Source organism: Mus caroli, unplaced genomic scaffold (genome assembly GCF_978045245.1).
Source record: "Mus caroli unplaced genomic scaffold, Mus_caroli_1 scaffold_13, whole genome shotgun sequence".
In the NCBI taxonomy this organism is placed as follows: domain Eukaryota; kingdom Metazoa; phylum Chordata; class Mammalia; order Rodentia; family Muridae; genus Mus; species Mus caroli.
In genome coordinates, this window is record NW_028227268.1 from 49,222,479 (window position 1) to 49,246,372 (window position 23,894).

Below are 23,894 nucleotides of genomic sequence, written 5' to 3' on the forward strand. Positions count from 1 at the left end.
ATAGAATGAGGAAATTAATTAATTAATTAGTTAAAAACCTATATCCAACATCATGCTAAATGAAGAACACTTGAAGCTATCACACTCATTTTAAAGTTGGTAAAATAGGCATCACTGAATCAAAGAATGGATAAAGAAGTGCATATTTACACAATGGAATATTTCTCAGTTGTTAAAAATGACATCGTGAAATTTACAGGTAAAGTGCAGAACAGACACTGAAGGAATGACCATCCTGAGACTGCCCCACCTGGGGATCCATCCCATAAACAATCACAAAACCCAGACACTATTTTAGATGCCAGCAAGTGCTTGCTGAAAGGACCCTGATATAGTTGTCTCCTGAGAGATTCTGCCAGTTCCTGACAAATACACAAGTGAATGCTCACAGCCATCCATTGGACAGAGCACAGGGTCCACAATGAAGGAGCTAGAGAAAGTACCCAAGGAGCAAAAGGTTTGCAGCCCCATTGAAATAACAACAATAAGAACTAACCAGTAACCGCAGAGCTCCCATGGACTAAGCCACCAGCCAAAGAATACACATGATGGAACTCATGGCTCCAGCTACATATACAGCAGAGGATGGCCTAGTCAGTAATCAATGGGAGGAAAGGCCCTTCGACTTCTTAAGGCTCTAAGCCCCAGTGGAGGGTAATGCCAGGGCCAGGAAGCAGTAGTGGGTAGGTTGGTGAGCAGGAGAAGGGAAGAGGGAATAGAAGATCTTTGGAGGGGAAACCAGGAAAGGGGATAACATTTGAAATGTAAATAAAGAAAATATTTTAAAAACTGATAAAAATGATGAATGGGAAAAAACATGCTAAAGTTTTTAGAATTTACACAATTCTTATTCTACTACAAGAAAGCATTGTATTTGTGGATGTACATGAACAGTGTATATATATAAAATCCAGATCATGTTGTGCTATGGACATGTCTTTACAATTCTTCCTGATGGTTAAAACAGTTCGTTAGAATTCAAAATGCATAATCATCTGTAAGTTGACACTTGTTAGGCTCTTGTCAGGATTAGTGACTGGCACGTTTTATTTAGCACAGTTCCAGTCAGAGTCTGCCAAATTGTTACAACAGAAGTACAGCAATAGGTGGGTAGAGAACAGGAAGTACAGTGCCATGTTTCTCAATTGGAGACCTTGAAATAAGTGATGTTACTAGCTATCAAATAAACACACTCAAAAGCAGGAAAAAAATCATTCCCAGTGAGGTAATCCAGATCCAGAAAGATAAATAAGGTATGCATTTATTTATATGTGTACATTATCTCTTAAGTAAGTGATAATCAAACTACAATCTACCGATCGTGAGAGGTTATGTAAAGAGGAGGGTTATACTGAGGAAGCATGGATCTCCATGAGAAGGGGAAATAAAATATACACTGAGAGTGGACTGGATATAGATGTAGACAGAGAAGTAGGAGGGATATGGTTGCAGGGGAGAAATGGAGAAAGTGTGTGTGTGTGTAGAGGGAGGCAGCTTGAATTAGGTTTGAGATATTTGTGGACTGGTGAGAACCTGGTGCACTGAGAACTTTCAGGAATCTATGAGGGTGACCCAAGGGAGGACTGCTAGTAATGGAGGGTACAGAGTCTGAGCAGGACATCTTTGTTGGAAAGGAAAGTTTCTCAGTAGTGGGTTACATTTAGTTGTGTTATTGAGTGTGGTGGTCCTACATACATCCCTAAACAACCCAGGCTGATACGAGGACAGAGGTTAGCTCTCTGAAAATTGAAAGTTGGACCACATTACCAAACAAACTATACATATCACTGAACATAGAGAGATCAGGTTAGCAAGGGATGGAAGTCTCCTACATTTTAGTCTCTTTAGTGCAAAAGTTACTCTACAGTCTTCAGAAAAAGAAACTGTGACACCAACCCAGCAAAAAGAACATTTCCACCTACAATGTGCCCTGCCTGCAAGATGTGCTGGAGGAGTGGTAGTGCAGAACTTGTGGGAGTGACCAACCAATGTTTGGTTAAACTTGAGGCTCAGTTCACAAGGGGAACTATGTTCGCTCCACTGCCCGAATAACCAGGAACCAGGGACCAGCTCAGGCTCCTAGGTTAAATCCAAACATGACTGGAAAAAAAAAACATAAAAATCCATTAAATGATGCTCAGTGATATTCTGTTATACTTCTAGATCAGTGCCTTGTCCAGTCATCATCAGAAAGGATTTATCTGGCAGTATATTAAAGTGGTTGCAGGGACACACAGCCAGAGATTATGCAGAGTGGTGTGTGTGTGTGTGTGTGTGTGTTTAATTTAGAGGTCTCCATCATATCCCTCCCCTCAAAGAAAAGAGAATGCCACAGAAAAGGGGGAAGAAAGATTATAGGAATCAGAGGTGGAGGAGCCAGGAGAACATGGGCCATCCTATCAACTAAGCAATGCTCACATAGGATTACAAGACTGAAATGCCAGGAGTTTGGAATATATGAGTCTGCATCAGGTCCTCTCAGTAAAGTTTAAATCTTTTAGCTTGATGTTTTTGAGGGACAATAACCAATGTGTTTAACTTTTACACTTTTGTATGCTTTTAAGACTAATTTTCTTCTATTTCACTAGTCTTGTCCAGCTTAATATGGGGGCTTTGGTCTGGTATTGTTGCATCCTCTTTGTCAAGTTTGGCTGTCATCTCTTAGAAGAATTTTTTTCTGAATTAGAAATGAAGGAGTAGTATATCTGAGGAGGGGGACCTAGAAGGAGTGGAGAAGGGGTTGTATGATATGGCTTGGTGGTATTATGTGTGAAAAGAAACCTTTTAAAATTAATAAACAGAATTCAATTAATGGAGCTCTGATGAAACAGTGCCTATTACTTAATGCTTTTCTAGAATCAGCACTGGGATAACATCCCTGAGTCACTCAGGTCTCTGTCCCTTAATACACTACTTGTAAAATTCCCTTTTTTAGATGGGAATATAACTCAGTGTATCTTATTTTAAGAATACATTTGTAATATTAATATCGATATAATTATTAGATAAATTTAAGTTTAAAAACTCCAATATAGGCATTATAAGGAGATTTGCTTCTTACATAGGACTCTGATCAGGGCCTCTTTCATATCTCTGTTTCTCAGACTGTAGATAAATGGATTCAGCATGGGTGTCACCACTGTGTACATTAGGGCCATGACAATCTCCTTTACAGTAGAGTTATTAGCTGATGGGCATATGTAGACACCAATAATTGTCCCATAGAACAGTGAGACCACAGACAGGTGGGAGCCACAGGTGGAAAAGACCTTGGCTATGCCCCGTGTAGTTGAAAACTTCAGAATGGAGCAGACAATTTGTACATAGGAAACAACAATGAGTATGAATGGTATCACAATATCAAGCCCTCCCAAGATAAATATCATTAGTTCATTAATATAAGTGTCAGAGCAAGCTAACTTGAGCAGAACAGATATGTCACAGAAAAAGTGGGGGATCACATTGTCCTCACAGAATGACAATCTTGCCAAGAGTAGGGTGTGTAACATGGAATACAGAATGGTAAATACCCAGGAGAGCACTACCAGAGACACACAGAGCTTAGGGCTCATGATGCGAGTGTAATGAAGAGGGAAGCAGATGGCCACATAGCGGTCATAGGCCATGACCACAAGAAGAACATTCTCCATGTTTGCAAAAACCATGAAAAAGTACATTTGTGTCAGACACCCGGCATAGGTGATAGATGTGTCCTGGCTCTGCATGTTCTGCAGCAACTTGGGAATTGTGACAGAGGAAAAGCAGAGATCAGAGAATGACAAGTTGCTGAGAAACAAGTACATGGGTGTGTGGAGATGGGGGTCCAGATGAATGAGGATGATGATGATGAGGTTCCCCAGGACAGAGGTGAGGTACATAGCCAAGAAGAGAGCATAGAACAGCTGCTTCTGTTCTGGGGGAATGGGCAGTCCCAGGAGGATGAACTGAGAGATGGCCGTCTGATTATTCAATATCATTCTTATTCTCCAATATTCCAATGAGAAAATTATCGATGTCACTGAAAATTCAAAACAAAAAAAGAATATAAATTCAGAAAATATATTGTATAAAAATGGATCTTACAGTCATCATAGTAATTATAACCTCAAAACTCCAAATGTCTGAAATCACTACAATCATTAATATTCTTTCTTAACATCTCTCTACTAGGTTTGAATCTCCTCCTTTTTCCTAGATATTTGTACACTGTTTCTCCTGAGATACAAAATGGATTAATGCTTCTCTCTCCTGCTACCTGATCATCCTGGTTGACTTTTGTCTGTTCATTTGCAATTTGCTCTATGTTATTTTGTATATTGATGTTCTTAAAGAATTTATATCAACATTATCATCATAATATTATATGAATGTCAAGAAACACTTGCATACTTCTCTGTATTAGATTGTTCTTTCTAACTTGGACCGAAATGACTTTGTAACATAGATATTTTTACTCCACTGTAAACTAATTAACCCCATTCCATTATTTTATGACAGGCACCAGATCCTCAAAAGACCCAAGTGAAAGTCATGTTTTCATTTTATTGTCTCCCAAAGCATTCCTTATTGTACCTTTTTTTGGTTTCCCATAGGCCAGTAAACGAAAATAAGTTTTTCATCAGAAATCAGTGATTTTTTTCATTGTTGCTTTAGTCATTTTTTATTAGATATTCCTGTTTCCCCTCTGAAAACCCCATATCACATCTCCATTCCCCCTGCTTATAAACCCACCCACTCCCTTTCCCTGTCCTGGAATTCCTCTACAATGGGTCCTTAAACCTTTTCAGGACCAAGGGCCTCTTCTCCCATTTATGTTCATCAAGGCCATCCTCTGCTTCATATGCAGCTGGAGCCATGGGTTCCTCCATGTCTTCTTTTTTATAAGATATTTATTTATTTATATTTCAAATGTTATCCCCTTTCCCGGTTTTCCCCCTCGCAGAACACCCTATCCCATCACCCCTCCCTCTACTCACTATCCCATCCACTTCTGCCTCCCTGCCCTTGCATTCCCCTACACTGGGTCATAAAGCCTTCAAAAGACCAAGAGCCTCTCCTCCCATTGATGCCTGATAAGGCCATCCTCTGCTACATTTGCAACTGGAGCCATGAGTCCTACCATGTGTATCCTTTGGTTGGTTGTTTAGTCCCTGAGAGCTCTGGGGTTTCTGGTTGGTTGATATTGTTGTTCTCCCTGTGGGGTTGCAAACCCCTTCAGCTCCTTCAATCTTTTTCCAACTCTTTTATTGGGAATAACATGCTCTGTCCAATGGTTGGCTGCAGGCATCTGCCTTGGTATTTGCAGGCTCTGGCAGAGCCTCTCAGGAAACAGCTACATCAGGCTCCTGTCACCATGTATTTCTTGGCATCCAAAATAGTGTCTGCATTTGGGGGCTGTATGTGGGATGGTTACCGAGGTGGATGGCTTTTGTTCCGCAATTTTTCTCTGTATTTCCTCCAGTGAGTATTTTGTTCTGCCTTCTAAGAAGGACAGAAGCATCCACATTTTGGTCTTTCTTCTTCTTGAGTTTCATTTAGTCTGTGAATTGTATCTTGGTTAGTCCAAGCTTTTGGAATTATACCGACCCACCTGTGGGTTCATGTCTTGGGTGTTCTCTTATGATTGGGTAACCTCACTCAGGATGATATTTTTTTAGTTCCATCCATTTGCCTATGATTTTCATGAAGTCATTGTTTTTTATACTGGAGCAGTACTCTATTGTGTAAATATATCCATTCCTCTGTTGAAGGACATCTGTGAAATTTCCAGTTTCTGGCTATTATAAATAAGGCTGCTACAAACATAGTAGAGGAGGTGTCTTTTTTATATGTTGGGGCAACGTTTGTGTATATACCCAGGAGTGGTATAGCTATTTCCTCATTTAATCCTACGTCCAATTTTCTGGGGAACTACCAGACTGATTTCCAGAATGGTTGTACCAACTTGCAATCCCACCAACAATGGAGGGGTATTTCTCTTTCTCCTTAAATCCATTTATTTTTTTTCTTACCCTGAACTGCTGTCATACATTATATAGAGTATCCCCTAAATTCTTCTCCTATTTCATTAATTATTCTCTGTAAGCTTATATCAATATATGAGGATCACATCTTTTCTTTACTGGAATATAGAGGTTAACTCAGTAACAATTATGTTCTCATGTCTCCTGACCGTTCTCTTCATCATGTTTCATTTACACTGTGATATTCTAACAAAGAAGTTCCATCACATTTTTTTCAGATTACCACTACTGCTCTGAGGATGAGTTCAAAGCTCCTTCAAAGACATAAATGCTCTTTCATTATCTCTCAGGTGCCAGAGGCACACCCCATAGTCTCACAGTGATTCTTGGATCTCTCTTCATCAATGCTGGGGTTAGGACTCTTCAACTCCTTCATTTTAGAGTTGCTCCTCCTCTTGCCTATTACTTCCATGTTTCCCCTTCATCTGTTTCATCCTCACTCATAGGTCAGAGATATTGCTTATGACATACTCAACTAAATTTACTTTTTCCCATACCAAGTGATACCTTCAGCTCTGCTTCCTAGCATTATATCCCTATCCCATACAGTTAAATATGTGGTCACTGTTTAATCTGTATTCACATTAATTGTAAACAATAAGTAGAAAAGGTCACATAAGTCTTCATTTTGTGTGGTTGTTTACAACCATTCAGATTTTCCAACTAAGGCCAATACCTGTCATGATGAATGAAATTGGTAGATGAACCTTTGTTACATGAAAAATGTTCATCTTCTGCCTGAGATACAAGTGTGTAATAACCACTCTTCTCAGTGCCTCCAACATTATAGATAGTTCTTCAAATATTCGCCTGATCAGTCTCTAACACTGGGCAGTCTGTATCCTAATCACATGCATGGGAAGACATGTAGGAGTGCACACACATGAGTGCATGCACACACACACACACACACACACACACACACCATCCTGTGATTCTGGACATCACTGGCTATGGAATCTATCACAGGTCTTTAAGCTGACATGACATAAGAAACAGCAAGAGATCTAAACAACTTTCTCAACAATGCTACAACCTAATATGACTGCTTTCACCTTCACAGACTGGCAGCTTTTTAATACAGCTGAATTCAGAGATTACACACTTAGACTTTGTGGTTTAGCATTACAGAGGATAAACCAGGTAGGACAAAAAACATACACCATTTAAAAAGTGGCTCTCACTGCCTCTGCATCCCAAGTACTGCCATGACATACCCATTTTCTGTCTCTCATGTAAATGAATACTGCTTTTGTGTTATGCACGCATGTATGCCAAGATGAGAATCTGAGAAGTCACCACCCACAATTATCACTGATCAGTCAACTAACTTCTTATATTCTCTATATATGAAGACTGTAATCCTCAAATTAAACACCACATAACAAACCTAAAGGGTATGTTTCTAACATTTGGCAGACCTGCATATTTGTTTGGATTCTGTAAAAGAACTCAGTTTGATTGAGTAGCTTTCATTGTAGATTTACATTAACACCCAGATAATTAGTATCATTCTTGATGAACTGTAATAGGAACAATCACATACAATAGCAGTGACTCAGCTATTTGTAAATTTGTACAGATAAAATTAATCATCATTTTAAATAAGACACTATTTCAGAGTTTTTCAGACCCCAGAGGTGAAAGTATAGTAAACAAACATTAAGCACTAAAGAACTGAACTCCATCTCTTGGTAAATTCTTGTGTTAAAATATTATGAAATTGGAAAAAACCCACAATGAGTAATAGTAATGAAGACAATATGAAACGGGTTATATGATGGCTATGAAATAAATACTATCACAGTATGACTAAGAAAAAAGATATGAATCATACCTGAAAACCTATCTTTCATAAAACAGAAATTCCAATTGATTGCAAGATACCAGATTATTTTCCTGAATGTATCCAACACTGATGAATCTGAATCATAATTTCTGGTTCATGCTCATGATCACTTTTATTTTATTTGCAGACAAAAAAAAATAGCTGCTGTTGCTCTATACACATCACCTATCTGCACCATCCCTACTTACTGCCTTCTGCTGCCATCCCTGGACCTTAAGTGCCCAACATCCCAGAGGGGTGCAGATCCTGTATAACTCATTAAGGACATAGTAATTATACTGGACCATTCTAGGGCCAATTTACATCTGAGATCTCTAGTGGAGACCAATTATATTCATTAATCACTATTTCCTATGCTTAGGAGATGGTAGAATTTAAAGAAAAACAAACAAAAATATTAATTAATTAATTGCAGGAGTAATAATGCCGAAAAGCATGGAAAAGCATACTTCTTCCATGTTCAGAACAGGGCTTCTCATGACTGGATGCCATTTTGTTAGTAAGAAAAGTAAAGAAGGTTGACTGAAAACCACCTCATATTATCAGGAATTATTCTGAATGTTATTAACTTAAAGTGTCTCACTGAACAAAATTTAGACAAACAGCTAGGAATGGTTTTTAAATTTTTGGTTGTGAGCCTAGCCTTTAAATTCTGAGCCCTCTCCAGCCTATCCACCCGTAGTTTTTAATCAGATTGAGATTTGTCGAAAACCACCCAGCTCCTAAGCTTCCAAGGACAGCATCACAATCCAACATAACTATCTGCAAGAGGATGTAGGGCAGAGAGACAGCCTTCTTTAAATTTTTAAATTTCATTTTACAATATTCTGTCTGTGCAAAGATGTGAAAGGGGCAGGAATAGGGCAAGCAGATGTCATATTTAGCTTCCACAAGCTCATAGGAAAACAGTCCATGTTCCCACACCTGTTCACTCATTTTGCCTTCTTACCTCCCCGTGAAATCATTAATTCTGCCTACTACCACCATTATCCAAAACTTCTTCATCTATGTGTGAATATTTTATAATTCGATGTTGAATGTGTAACCATTTATCACAAGGTCAGAGGTGGCATTCATAATTCATTCCTTCATGATAGCTTTCTGAACATGGCAGTTATCAGTTAAACAAAGTTCTGTACACAATAATAAATCACAAACTTTCAATCCCAGAGAATCTTGATCCTTATTGATCTAACCTTTACGTAGTTCTTAGAGATGATTTACTTTTGTTTTGAATGTGGAAAAAGTGAGATTTAATTATGGGTTCAGGATGTTAGACACAGTGCTGCCTGCTCTAGTTCCATAGAAAAACCACATTTTGCTTGCTACTCACTTGGTATTAATTACCCCCAAAAGAATGATGTCATCTACTCTCTGAGCTTTGGATGATATGAGAAACAAAAGCCATTGTTTGGTAGGACCAAGATCTAATTCAATCACTATGAACTGTGGTGTACATATGCACATGTATAATTAAATAGCCTTAGTATTTTCAGTGTTATTCAAGGAGCCTACAATGCATTTTAGAACCCATTACCCCCCCCCAAAGAATTCCTATGCCCATTCCCATATACTCTCACCTCTATCCATCTACAGGCAATTCTACTTTATGCTCTTACAGGTTTTTCTATTCTTCCTATTCATGTGAATATAATCTCTTCCTGGCTGTGTCTTTCTATTTGAATGTTTTCAAGCTATGCCTGTGTACCAATAATTGATGTTTTTATTGTGAAATAATATGTCATTGTACTGATATGATATGAATGTTTACATAATCATTTGCTGATGGTTCTTTCCACTTTTGACAATGCTAAATAGTGCTTCTGTGAATATTAATAAATAAGCATTTTTTGACTCAATTATTGTAGTTATGTACCTAGTCATATGGTAATTCTACATTAAAAGATTTTTCTTGCCGGGCAGTGGTAGCTTACTCCTTTGATCCCAGCACTTGGGAGGCAGAGGCAGCAGATTTCTGAGTTTGAGGCTAGCCTGCTCTACAGAGTGAGTTCCAGGACAGCCAGGGTTATACAGAGAAACCCTGTCTCAAAACAAAACAAAACAAAACAAAAACAAAACAAAATAAGATTTTTCCCATTTAAATTTTTAGCTAATTCTAAATAAAAATATTTTATTTATATTAGCCTACAAGATGGTTGAATTCATTGTGGATATTTATTTATTTATTTATTTATTTATTTATTTATTTATATTCTAGTTATTGCCCCCCTGTCAGTTTCCCCTCTTATTCCTCTTCCAAGAGGGTGCTCCCACCATCAGCCCGCCCCCTTCCTTGGGGCCTCTTATTTCTCAAAGATTAACTGAATCCTCTCATACTGAGGTTTGACCAGGCAGACCTCTGCCATATTTGTTCCAGGGTTTATGGTCCACCCCATGTATGCTCCTGGTTAGTGGCTTAGTCTCTGGGAGCTCTCTAGGATCTGGGTTAGTTGAGACTGATGATCTTCCTATGGAGGTTTCTCAGAAAAGGAGGATCCATACCTGGGCATCAACACACACATACACACACACACACACAGACACATACACACGTCACTGCAGGACTAGATGCATCCTCTTCCACTCAGGCCAGACAAGATAGCAGATTTGGAGACAGAACTGCTCCAGTTATTGGGGAACCTGTATAAAGACCAAACTGTATACTCACTACATATGTGTTGAGGTCCAGCCCATGCTCAATCATCAGTTGGTGGTTCAGTCTCTGGGAACTCTCAGGGGTCAATATTCTTTGATTCTTTGGAGTAACCTCTAACCTCTGGTTTCCTTAATCCATCCCCTAACTCTTCCACAAGACTTTCTGAGTTCCATCTAATATTTGGCTATGGATTTCCAAGTCTGTTTCAGTCAACTGCTGGGTGGAGTCTCTCAGAGGACAGTTATGTTAGGCTCCTGTCTACAAGCATAAAAGAGTATCATTAATAGTATCAGGGATTGGTTCTTGACCATGGAATGGATCTCCAGTTCAGCCAGACATTTGTTGGCCATTCCCTCAGTCTCTGCTCTTTCTTTGTCCCTACACTTTTTGTAGGTAGAACAAATTTCGGGTTTCGTTGTTTATAATCATTCATATCTTTCCAATATCTGTCATGATAAGACAAATACCTGTCGTGATGTATGAAAGTGGCCAAAGAACATTTGTTGTATGCTGCTTAAAATTATACAAATTTCTTTATGATCAAATGTAAAAAAAAAATCCCCATTTAAATAGAAACACTTTAACAGTTAGCAATAAATTGTAAACTCTACACTGCATTGTGGGTGAGTTGGTGTTGTTATCCCTCCCCTGGGAGTCCTTCCTGTCTATAATAGGTGGCCACTTCAGGTTTCATATACCCCACTATAAGGAGTTTCACCAAGAGTCACCCTTATACTCTCCCTGGAGTATCTCCTATCTCAGTTCTCTGGCATCTGCCATATTCTAAGCCTTCTTCCACCCTAATTCCCATTCATTCTCTCACTGGCTTTTCCTGAACCCCTGATCTTTTACCAACCCCATCTCCCTTCCCCATTCCTTCTACACATTCCATCCATCCATCCACCTCCACTGAATATTTTATTTCCTATTCTGAGTTAGATTCGAGCTTCCTTCCTTGGGTCTTCATTGTTACTTAGATTCTTTGGGTCTATGGATTGTAGCATAGATATACTGTATGTTATGACTGATATCCACTAATAAGTGAGTACATACTATGCATGTCCTTTAGATCTAGGTTCCCTCACTCAGAATGTTTTCTACTTCCATCCATTTGCCTGCAATTGTCATGATGTCCTTGTTTTTAATGGCTAAATAGTATTCCATTGTATAAATGAAACATATTTTCTTCCTTTATTTTAAAATTTTATTTTCTATTAAATTATTTTATTAATTTACATACCAAATGTCACTCCCCTTATTAGTGCCCCTTCCCAGAGTTCAAAAGCCCATCCCCCTTCTCATTGCCTCTGAGATTCTCCCCCCCACACACACACACACCCTTGTCACCATCCCAAAAACCTTCACCTCACCCTACCCCAGAATCCCTGTTCCTTAGGCCATCAAGTCTCTACATGATTGATTAGGCACACCTTCTCCTACTGAGGACAAACAAAGCAGTCTTCTGCTACATATATACTAGTGATATATGTAGATATACGGCCAGAGATCAGGCATGTATACTCTTTAGTGGTGGCTTATTATGTGGGAGCTCTGAGGGGTCCAGGTTAGTTAATATTGTTAGTCTTCCTGTGGTCTTGCCATCCTCTTCATCCCCTGCTCCATTTTTCCTCACTGTATTTTCTTTAGACAGGAACAATTTTATGTCAAATTTTTGAAGATTGTTGGGTGTCCCCTGTCCCATCTGGGGCCATGTCTATCTACTGGAGGTAGTCTCTTAAAATTCCATCTACCCACTGTTGGGCATCTCAGCTAAGGTCATCCTCGTATAGTCCTGGGAGCTTTTGACATCCTAGGTCTCTGTGACTTTTAGAGGTTCCCCCACCCCTGATCCCACACTGCTGCATATTTCCACTCATTCTTCTGGCCCTCTAGGCTTCTATCATATCTTCTTCCATACCTGACCTTGCCCTTCCCTTTCCCCTCCTTCTCCCCTTTCCAACCCAGATATTCCCTCCCTTTGCACCAATGATTATTTTGTCCCCTCTTCTAAGCAGGATTGAAGTATCCACACTTGGGCCTTCCTTCTTATTAAGGTTTCTACATTCTGTGAGTTTTATTATGAGTATTCTGAATTTTATTGGCCAATGTACAATATCAGTGAGTAAAACCATGCATGTTCTTTTGGGTCTGGTTACCACACTCAGGATGATATTTTCTAGTTCCATTCATTTCCCTGTAAAATTCATGATGTCCTTGGTTTTTTGTTGTTGTTGTTGTTTTGTTTTGTTTTTTTTTTAATTTTTAATATTTTTATTACGTATTTTCCTCAATTACATTTCCAATGCTATCCCAAAAGTCCCCCATACCCTCCCCCCACTTCCCTACCCACCCATTCCCATTCTTTTGGCCCTGGCATTCCCCTGTATTGGGGCATATAAAGTTTGCAAGTCCAATGGGCCTCTCTTTCCAGTGATGGCCGACTAGGCCATCTTTCGATACATATGCAGCTAGAGACAAGAGCTCCGGGGTACTGGTTAGTTCATCATGTTGTTCCCCCTATAGGGTTGCAGATCCCTTTAGCTCCTTGGGTACTTTCTCTAGCTTCTCCATTGGGAGCCCTGTGATCCATCCAATAGCTGACTGTGCTCAACCACTTGTGTGTTTGCTAGGCCCCAGTATAGTCTCACAAGAGACCGCTATATCTGGGTCCTTTCAGCAAAATCTTGCTAGTGTATGCAATGGTGTCAGTGTTTGGAAGCTGATTATGGGATGGATCCCTGGATATGGCAGTCTCTAGATGGTCCATCCTTTCATCACAGCTCCAAACTTTGTCTCTGTAACTCCTTCCATGGGTGTTTTGTTCCCAATTCTAAGAAGGGGCATAGTGTCCACACTTTGGTCTTCATTCTTCTTGAGTTTCATGCGTTTAGCAAATTGTATCTTATATGATGTCCTTGTTTTTAATAGCAGAATAGTATTACACTGGGTAAATGAACCACATTGTCTGTATCCATTCTTCAGTTGAGGGACACCTGGGTTTTTTCCAGCTTATGGCTATTATAAATAAGTTTGCTACAAATATAATGGAGTATGTGCCTTTGTGGTATGGAAAAGTGTCTTTTGGGTAAATGCAAATATACCCAAGGAGTGGAATAGCTGGGTCTTCAGCTAAAACTATTTCCAATTTTCTGAGGAACCTCCAGATTGTTTTTCAGAGTGGTTGTACCAGTTTGTAATCCCACCAGCAATGGAGGAGTGTTCCTCTTTCTCCACATCCTTGCGAACATGTGCTGTCCCCTGAGTTTTTTATCTTAGCCATGCTGAATGGTGTAAGGTGGAATCTCAGGTCTCTTAGATTTTCATTTCCCTGATGACTAAATACTTTGAAAATTTCTTAAGTGCTTCTCAGATATTTGAGATTCCTCTGTTGAAAATTCTCCGTTTAGCTTTATACCCCATTTTTTGATTGAGTTATTTTGGGTTTTTTTTTTTTTTGAGGTTTTCTTCTTGAGTTCCTTATATATTTTAGATATTAACACTGTATCAGATGTGGGGTTAGTTAAGATTTTTTTCCCAATCTGTAGGGTGCCAATTTCTCTTATTGACTATGTCCTTTGATTACAGAAGGTATCCAGCTTCATATGGACACTTGGACCATTTCCATACAGGGTTGACCTTGCTAAAGGATGAAGCAGGTATGGTGTGTTCTGCATGAAGTTTACTCTATTACAACAATAGCTATGATTTAGTGATAAGGGTCATTGATAGCTTTTACAAGAGTAATGTTCTGAAAACATGGTAGCTAAAATTTCAAATGAGGAAAAAAGCTTAATGCACAATTACTATATGACTATACTATAATAATTGATTTAAACAAATGATTGTATATTAGTATTCATGGAAGTGCTACTTTTTGTTGTCCTTAACTAGAACAAAGCATCAGCAAAAGACTATGTAAACAACCATGACATATTATTCTTACTCAACAATAGGAACAATTATTGGCACATAGAACTAAGCAGACATATCTTGAAAACATGTTAATAGAAGGAAGTCATTCTTGAAGAGCTTATACTCACATGATATATCAAAAATAGGAAAATCTGTAAATGTATAATGTTTAGAGGAATTGCCTATGGATAGTTGGAGGGGACAGTAAGGACTCTTTGGGGAATTTGTTGTGGAATAGTAGGTTCTAAAAAATGCACCATAGAGGACTGGAGAGATGCCTCAGCAGTTAAGAGCACTAACTGTTCTTTCAGAGGTCCTAAGTTCAATTCGCAGGAACATGGTGGCTTATAACCCTTTGTAATGGGATGTGATACCCTCTTCTGATGTGTCTGAAGACAGAAACATTGTACTCATACAATAAAGTAAAAAAGTAAATCTTTTTTTAAAATGAACTGTAATCTTGTATTCCAGGTAACCCAGAGACCAATCTGTGCAGGAGAGCATGGACCCTGCAGAAGCAACATAGTTTCTGGGACAGGGACCCTTTCTGGCCTGCATCTTCAGCCAGGAAGCAGAATTGAGCTGCAGACATCTGCACACTTTCCCCGACAGAGGAAAGGTTGCCTCCAGGGAGGGCTCTGACCACCCCAGCAGGTGAGAGCACCACCATGTATCCCAGGACCCTCGAAAACCAGTCTGTGAAGGAGGGAGTGCTGGCTGCAGAAGCAACATAGCTTCTGGGACCCTTTGGGCCTTTTATATTCAGCCAGGTGGCAGAGCTGAGCTCCAGACCTCTGTGCATCTTCCCTGCAAGAGAAGAGCTTGCCTGCAGAGAGTAATCTGACCACTGAGACTCAGGAGAGAGTTGAACTCCCAAGAGTGCTGACAGAGGCTAACAGAATCACAGGAGGAACAAGCCGCACCCAGAGATAGCTATAACAACTGACATCAGAGATTCTCAGATGGTGAATGGCAAAAGTAAGAACCTTACTAACAGAAACCAAGACCACTCACCATCATCAGAACCCAGCACTCCCACCACAGCGAGTCCTGGATACCCTAACACACCCAAAAAGCAAGATTCAGATTTAAAATTGTATCTTATGAAGCTGATAGAGGATTTTAAGAGGGAAATTAATAACTCCCTTAGAGAAATACAGAAGAACATGGCTAAACAGGTAAAAGGTCTGAAGGAGGAAGCACAAAAATCACTTAAAGATTACAGGGAAACACTGCTAAATAAGTAGAAGCCTTTAGGAAGGAGCACAAAAATCCCTTAAATAATTAAAGGAAAACCCAACCAATCAGGTGTTGGAATTGAACAAAACCATACAAGATCTAAAAAGGGAAGTAGAAACAATAAAGAAAACTCAATAGGAGACAACTCTGGAGTATAAAACGCTAGGAAAGAAATCTGGAACCATAGATCAAGCATCAGCAACAGAATACAAGAGATGGAAGAGAGAATCTCAGGTGCAGAAGATTCCATAGAAAACATGGACACAACAATAAAAGAAAATACAAAATCCAAAAAGATCCTTACTCAAAACATCCAGGAAATCCAGGACAGAATGAGAAGACCAAACCTATGGATAAAAGGAGTAGATGAGAAGGAAGATTTTTAATTTAAAGGACCAGCAAATATCTTCAACAAAATTATATAAGAAAACTTCCCTAACCTAAAGACATGCCCATGCACATACAAGAAGCCTACAGAACTCCAAATAGACTGGACCAAGAAAAGAAATTCCTCCCAATGCATAATAATCAGAACAACAAATGCACTAAATAAAGATACAATATTAAAAGCAGTAAGGGAAAAAGGTCAAGTAACATATAAAGGCAGGCTATTATATTTACACAAGACTTCTCACAAGAGACTATTAAAGCCAGGAGATTCTGGACAGATGTTATACAAAACCTAAGAGAACAAAAATGCAAGCCCAGGCTACTATACCCAGCAAAACTCTCATTTACCATAGATAGAGAAACCAAAGTATTCCATGACAAAACCAAATTAACACAATATCATTCCAAGAATCCAGCCCTTCAAAGGATAATAAAGGGAAAACACCAATACAAGGATGGAAATTACACCCTAGAAAAAGCAAGAAAGTAATCCTTCAACAAACCTAAAAGAAGACAGTTGCAAGAACAGAATCCACGTTCTAACAACAAAAAATAACAGGAAGCAACAATTAATTTTCTTTAATATCTCTTAATGTCAATGAACTCAATTCTCCAATAAAAAGACATAGACTAACAGACTGGCTACACAAACAGGATCCAACATTTTGCTGCTTACAGGAAACCCACATCAGGGAAAGACAGACACTACCTCAGAGTAAAAGGCTGGAAAACAATTTTCCAAGAAAATGGCCTGAAAAAACAAGCTAGAGTAGCCATTCAAATATAGAATAAAATCGACTTCCAACCGAAAGTTATCAAAAAAGACAAGGAGGGGCACTTCATACACATCAAAGGTAATATCCCTGAAGATGAACTCTCAATTCTGAATATCTATACTCCAAAAACAAGGGCAGCCACATTCATAAAGGAAACCTTAGTAAAGCTCAAAGCACATATTGAAACTCACACAATAATAGTGGGAGACTTCAACACCCCACTTTCATCAAGGAATCGATACTGGAAACAGAAACTAAACAATGACACATGAAAAGTAAGAGAAGTTATGAAACAAATGGATTTAACAGATACCTACAAAACATTTTATCCTAAAAGAAAACAATATACATTCTTCTCAGCACCTCATGGTACTTCCTCCAAAACTGACCATATAATTGATCGCAAAATAGGTATCAACAGATACAAAAATATTGAAAATATCCCATGCATCCTAACAGATCACCATGGACTAAGGCTGATCTTCAATAACAACATAAATAACAGAAAGCCAACATTCACGTGGAAGCTGAACAACACTCTGCTCAATGATACCTTGGTCAGGGAAGAAATAAAAAAAGAAATTAAAGACTATTTTGGGTTTAATTAAAATGAAGCCACAACATACCCAAACTTATGGGACACAATGGAAGCAGCCCTAAGGGGAAAACTCATAGCTCTGAGTGCCTCCAAAAAGAAACAAGAGGGAGCATACATGTGCAGCCTGACAGCATACCTGGAAGCAAATTCACCCAGGAGGTGTAGAAGGCAGGAAATAATCAAACTTGGGGCTGAAATCAACCAAGTGGAAACAAAAAGAATTATACACAAATCAACCAAACCATGAGCTGGTTCTTTGAGAAAATCAACAAGATAGATAAACCCTAGGCCAGAATAACTAGAGGGCACAGGGACAGTATCCTAATGAACAAAATCAGAAATGAAAAGGGAGACATAACAACAAAACACTAGAAAATCCAAAGCATCATCACATCCTACTACAAAGGGCTATACTCAACAAAACTGGAAAATGTGGATGAAATAGACAAATTCCAAGACAGATACCAGGTACCAAAATTAAATCAGGGTCAGATTAATGATCTAAACAGTCCCATGGCCCCTAAAGAAATAGAAGTAGTCATTAATACTCTCCCAACCAAAAAAAAAAAAAAGCCCAGCACAAGATGAGTTTAATGCAGAGTTCTGTCAGACCTTCAAAGAAGATCTAATTCCAGTTCTCCTCAAACTATTCCACAAAATAGAATCAGAAGGTACTCTACCCAATTCATTCTAGGAAGCCACAATTAATCTGATACCTAAACCACACAAAGATCCAGAAAATAAAGAGAACTTCAGACCAATTTTAATAAAATCCTCACAAACAGAATCCAAAACCACATCAAAACTATCATCCATCTTGATCAAGTAGGCTTCATCCCAGGGATGCAGGGATGGCTTAATATACAGAAATCCATCAATGCAATCCACTATATAAACAAACTCAAAGACAAAAAACACATGATCATCTCATTAGATACTGGGAAAGCATTTGACAAAATCCAACACCCCTTCATGATATAAGTCATGGAAAGATCAGGAATTCAAGTCCCATACATAAACATAATAAAAGCAATGTACAGCAAATCAGTAGCCAACATCAAACTAAATTGAGAGAAACTTGAAGCAATCCCACTAAAATCAGGGATGAGACAAGGCTGCCCACTTTCTCCCTACCTATTTAATATGGTACTTGAAATCCTAGCCAGAGCAATTCGACAACAAAAGGAGGTCAAGGGGATATAAATTGGAAAGGAAGAAGTCAAAATATCACTATTTGCAGATGATATGATAGTATATATAAATGACCCTAAAAATTCCACCAGAGAACACATAAATCTGATAAACAGCTTCAGTGAAGTAGCTGGATATAAAATTAACTCAAACAAATCAGGGGTCCTTCTCTACACAAAGGATAAACAGGCTGAGATATAAATTAAGGAAGCAACACCATTCACAATAGTCACAAATAATGTAAAGTACCTTGGTATTTCTCTAACTAAGAAAGTGAAAGATCTTTTTGCTAAGAACTTCAGGTCTCTGAAGAAAGAAATCGAAGAGGATCTCAGAAGATGGAAAGATCTCCCATGCTCATGGATTGGCAGGATTAATATAGTTAAATGGCCATCTTGCCAAAAGCAATCTACAGATTCAATGAAATCCCCATCAAAATTCCAACTCAATTCTTCAGAGTTATAAAAGGCAATTTGAAATTCATCTGGAATAACACACAACCTAGGATAGCAAAAACTATTCTCAACAATAAAAGAACCTCTGAGGGAATCACTATGCTGGACCTCTAGCTGTACTACAGCTCAATTGTGATAAATACTACATGGTACTGGTACAATGACAGACTGGTAGATCAATGGAATGGAATTGAAAACCCAGAAATGAACCCACACACCTATGGGCACTTGATCTTTGCCAAAGGAGCTAAAACAATCCAGTGGAAAATAAGCAGCATTTTCAACAAATTGTGCTGGCACAACTGGTTGTCATGTAGAGGAATGCTAATTGATCCATTCTTATCTCCTTATACAAAGCTCATGTCTAAGTGGATCAGAGAACTACACATAAAACCAGAGACACTGAAATTTATAGAGGAGAAAGTGGGGAAAAACCTCGAGGATATGGGGATGGGGGAAAAATTCCTGAACAGGACAGCAATGGCCTGTGCTGTAAGATCAAGAATCGACAAATGGGCCCTCATAAAATTGCAAAGCTTCTGTAAGGAAAAAGACACTGTCAATAAGACAAAAAGGCCACCAACAGATTGGGAAAGGATTTTTATCAATCCTAAATCAGATAGGGGACTAATATCCAATATATACAAAGAACTCAAGAAGCTGAACTCCAGAAATTCAAATAGCCCCATTAAAAAATGGGGTACAGGGCTAAACAAAGAATTCTCAACTGAGGAACACCGAATGGATGAGAAGCACCTGAAAAAATGTTCAACATCCTTAATCATCAGAGAAATGCAAATCAAAGTCACCCTGAGATTCCACCTCACATCACTCAGAATGGCTAAGATAAAAAATTCAGGTGAAAGAAAATGCTGGCAAGGATGTGGAGGAAGAGGGACATTCCTCCATTGCTGGTGGGATTGCAAGCTTGTACAACCACTCTGCAAATCAGTCTGGAGGTTCTTCAGAAAATTTGACATAGTACTACATGAATATCCAGCAATTCCTCTACTGGGCATTTCCCCAGAAGATGTAATAAGGACACATGCTCCACTATGTTCATAACAGCCTTAATTATAATAGCCAGAAGCTGGAAAGAAGTCAGATGTCCCTCAACAGAGGAATGGATACAGAAAATGTGGTACATTTACACAATGGACTACTACTAAGCTATTAAAAACAATGAATTTATGAAATTCTTAGGCAAATAGATGGATCTGGAGGATATAATCCTGAGTGAGGTAACCCAATTGCAAAAGAACTCACATGACATGCACTCAGTCATAAGTGGATAATAGCCCAGAAACTTAGAATACCTAAGATACAATTTGCAACACATGAAAATCAAGAAGACGAAATACCAAAGTGTGGATACTTAATTCCTCCTTAGAATAGGAAACAAAATACCCATGGAAGGTGTTACAGAGACAAAGTTCAGATCTGAGACAGAAGAAAGGACCATCCAAAGCATGCCCCACCCTGGGATCCATCCCATAATCAGCCACCAAACGCAGACATTATTGCATATGCCAGCAAGATTTTGCTGAAAGGTCCCTGACAAAGCTCTCTCTTGTGAGGCTATGCCAGTGCCTGGCAAATACAGAAGTGGATGCTCACAGTCAACTATTGGATGGAACACAGGGCCCCCAATGGAGGAGCTAGAGAAAGTACCCAAGGAGCTAAAGGGGTCTGCAACCCTATAGGAGGAACAACAATATGAACTAAGCAGGAACCCCAGAGCTCGTGTCTCTAGCTGCCTATGTAGCAGAAGATGGCCTAGTTGGTCATCATGGGAAAAGAGGCCCCTATTCTTCCAAATTTTATATGCTCCAGTACAGGGGAATGCCAGGGACAAGAACAGGGAGTGGGTGGGATGGGGAGCAGGGCAGGAGGAGGATATAGGGGACTTCGGAGTAGCATTTGAAATGTAAGTGAAAAAATATCTAATAAAAAATGTTTAAAAATGCACTGTAGAGTGTTTGAATGGCACTGAACATTCTACAGCTATTTAATTATACTAATGTAAGTGTGCATCACAATTTTTAGGAATGATTGAATTAGAACTAAAGCCCACCATTCAACCACTTTTGTTTCTCATGTCAACAAAAATAGAGTATATGGCATCATTCTTTTTGGAGAAATTGAAACCAACTGACTAGCAAGCAAAATGTGGTTGTTCTAAACTAACAAGGTAGGATGTGCTGTGTTTAAACTTTTGAACATATCCTTAGACCCCTCTTACTATTAAAACAATCTAAAACTGAAGTTGATCTTCTCTAAGAGCCCAATAAAGGTTAAATCATTAAGGATCAAGATTTCCTGGGGTTTTAAGTTTGTGTTTATTATATTCAGAACTTTATTGTACAGATGAGTTCCATGTCCAGGAAGCTATCCTTAAGGAAGTTATTTTAAATGTGACTTTATGGCCTTGTGATCAATGGTGAACTCATATAACTTGGAATAATAAAATAATCTTACATATATGGAGAGGGGTTTGATGATAGTGGGTAGTAGATACAATTAATGTTTTCGTGGGGAGGTGAGAAGGCAAAATGAGTGAACAGGCATGGGAACATGGACTGCTTTTATATGAGCTTTAGGAAATATTAAAATGCTATCTCCTCCTTTCCGTTTTCTTGTGTTTTTCACATATTGACACACATAGAACACTGGAAGATGAAGTTTAAATTTTTGAAGAATGTTGTATATCTGTCCTAAGTCCTCTTGTAGATAGTCATGTAGAATTGAGATGCTGTTCTTGGAAGCTTCCCAATGTGTGTGCTTTTATACAGTATCATTCTACTAAAAACTAGTATTGGGTGAGCTGAAGAGATTTGCTCAGCAGTTAAAGTCTAAACTCACAATCAAAAACATAACAACCACTGATGATTTCTTGTGTGAAATTTTGTTGATTGAGACACTCGAAGTCATTAATAATCAGAATACTTTCTGAAAATTCAGAGTGGTTTCCAGTCACCTTTCTTCCCTTTCCCTGATAATGAAGGGAGCTCCAGTCAAGTGGAATCCATGTTCATTACCTGAACATAGCATGCATATGCAACTTTCCATGCTGTTTTTGCTTTCCTCTTGGTACTATTTTTTAGTTTTGCTTGTTGATGTTTTAAATTTTACCTTCTCTTAAGTATAGGAAATAGTGAGCAGTGAATATAATTGGTCTCCACTAGAGATCCCAGGGGTAAACTGGTCTTAGAAAGGTCTTGGGTAACTCATAAAATACTATGTATTTAATGGGTAACTCATAAAATACTATGTATTTAATGAGTTATTCAGGATCTGGACTACTCTGGGATGCTTGGCACCTAAGGCCCAGGGATGAGTACCAAGGCTGCTAGTTCCTGTGTCTGCAAATATAATAAAGGTCAGCAGAATCATGAACCAGAAACTTTGACTCAGTTTCAGATGAGCTGGGTATAATAAGGGAAATAAGCTGGTGTCTTGCTGCCAATGGAAATACCTGTGTTGTGTATGACAGGTTTTTAGGTATGATAACTTTCTTCTTTTCTCTGTCTCCCATAACTGCACAACTTTGTTCTAGTATTTGTTTCATGTAACCTCTTTCATGTTGATGGGCTCATTCAAATTCCTCATTATATAATTTTCTGTCATTATACTACCATTTGAATACAAGAGCAGCCCTGTGAGGAAATGCTCATTGTTGTTTACTTTACCTTAAACTGTGGAGATCTTAGCAAATACTGAACAATGTGCCCTCAAAGACTATGATTAATTTTATCTGCCCATGTTCACAAATCTTTGCTTTACCGGAATTATTGATACTGCTCCTATGTGCAGTCTATTAAGAACAACTAATATCATCCAGTTGTTCTTATTAAGAAACAATGAAATCTAGTCAACCAAACTCAGTTCTTCTACTGAGTCCAAGTTAATATGTAGGTTGACCGAATTTTAGAATCTTATCCCTTGTGATTTTTATGTGCTGTTAAATTTAAGAACTATGGATTTAACATATAAAGAAAACATGAAGTGCACTGCCTTATCAGTGGTAAAATTTGATTGTGATTAATCTAGCTTTTGATCTTTCAACACATGCCTACATAACACAAAGGCACTGTTCAATTATAGAAGACTCAGAAACTGGGCCTGGTGGAATATGCCTGTCATGCCAGTGCTCAGGAATCAGGGGTAGTAGTGATTCATGTTTGCGACCAGCCTGAGACACATATGGAGAACCTCTTTTTGAATACCACATGATTTTCTCCTACAATGTTTCCCCTCTGTAATGTTAATCTATGGTGTCTAAGTGTGAAACCTCTGAAGTCACCTGAATTAAATATTCTGACAGCACTCAGGCTAGGTTGTAGCATTTCAGAAAAAGTTGCTTAGATCTCTTGTTGTTTCTTTTGTTTTGTCAGCTTTGAGACACGTGATAGGTTTATTAGAAACTGTTGTCCATAATCACAAGTTGGCACACCTGTGTGTGTGTGTTTGTGTGTTTGTGTGTGTGTATTTCTGTGTATTGTATGTGTGTGCCCATGTATGTGACATAGGATACAGACTGCCCAGTGTTAGAGACTAATAAGGGGAACAACTGAAGAAATCCCTGAGAAGAGTGGAGGTTACAGACTTGTATCTAAAGAAGAAGAGGCAACATTTTTCTACATTGAATTGACCTTTGTCCCCAATTCCTTCAAATGAATGCATAAGCTCACCATGTGATGAAGCGTTAGTTACTTTACTTAAAGTCTAGAGATTTTAATGACATTTAGAGAATGTCTGCATAGCAAGTAGGATTTTTCCAAATGGGTATCAGGTATAAGTCCACT

At 38.6% G+C, this 23,894-nt stretch overlaps 1 protein-coding gene across 2 annotated transcripts; it reads right to left on the reverse strand.

The window, feature by feature from the left end:
- Window positions 1–2,958: 2,958 nt before the first annotated feature.
- On the reverse strand, window positions 2,959–3,977 carry LOC110306955 (olfactory receptor 1468-like). 2 transcript variants are annotated; one of them, XM_021179133.1, is made up of 2 exons: window positions 3,054–3,977; window positions 2,959–3,015 (listed from the first exon to the last, which is right to left on the reverse strand). In XM_021179133.1, exons 1-2 carry the CDS (start codon window positions 3,975–3,977, stop codon window positions 2,959–2,961), a joined length of 981 nt encoding a protein of 326 aa, XP_021034792.1. The 2 variants fall into 2 exon arrangements, with proteins under 2 accessions (XP_021034792.1, XP_021034793.1); XM_021179134.1 differs by lacking the exon at window positions 2,959–3,015 and having other exon boundaries at window positions 3,039–3,977.
- Between the last annotated feature and the right edge of the window lie 19,917 nt (window positions 3,978–23,894).

What these genes read in the sequence shown, in the direction of transcription:
- LOC110306955 (XM_021179133.1), bottom strand. Translation starts at nt 3,977, where the DNA reads ATGATATTGAATAATCAGACGGCCATCTCTCAGTTCATCCTCCTGGGA. An exon ending in TCAGAGTCCTATGTAAGAAG is followed by an intron (nt 3,016 to 3,053) that starts CAAATCTCCTTA and finishes GAGTTTTTAAAC; the next exon opens with TTAAATTTATCTAATAATTA.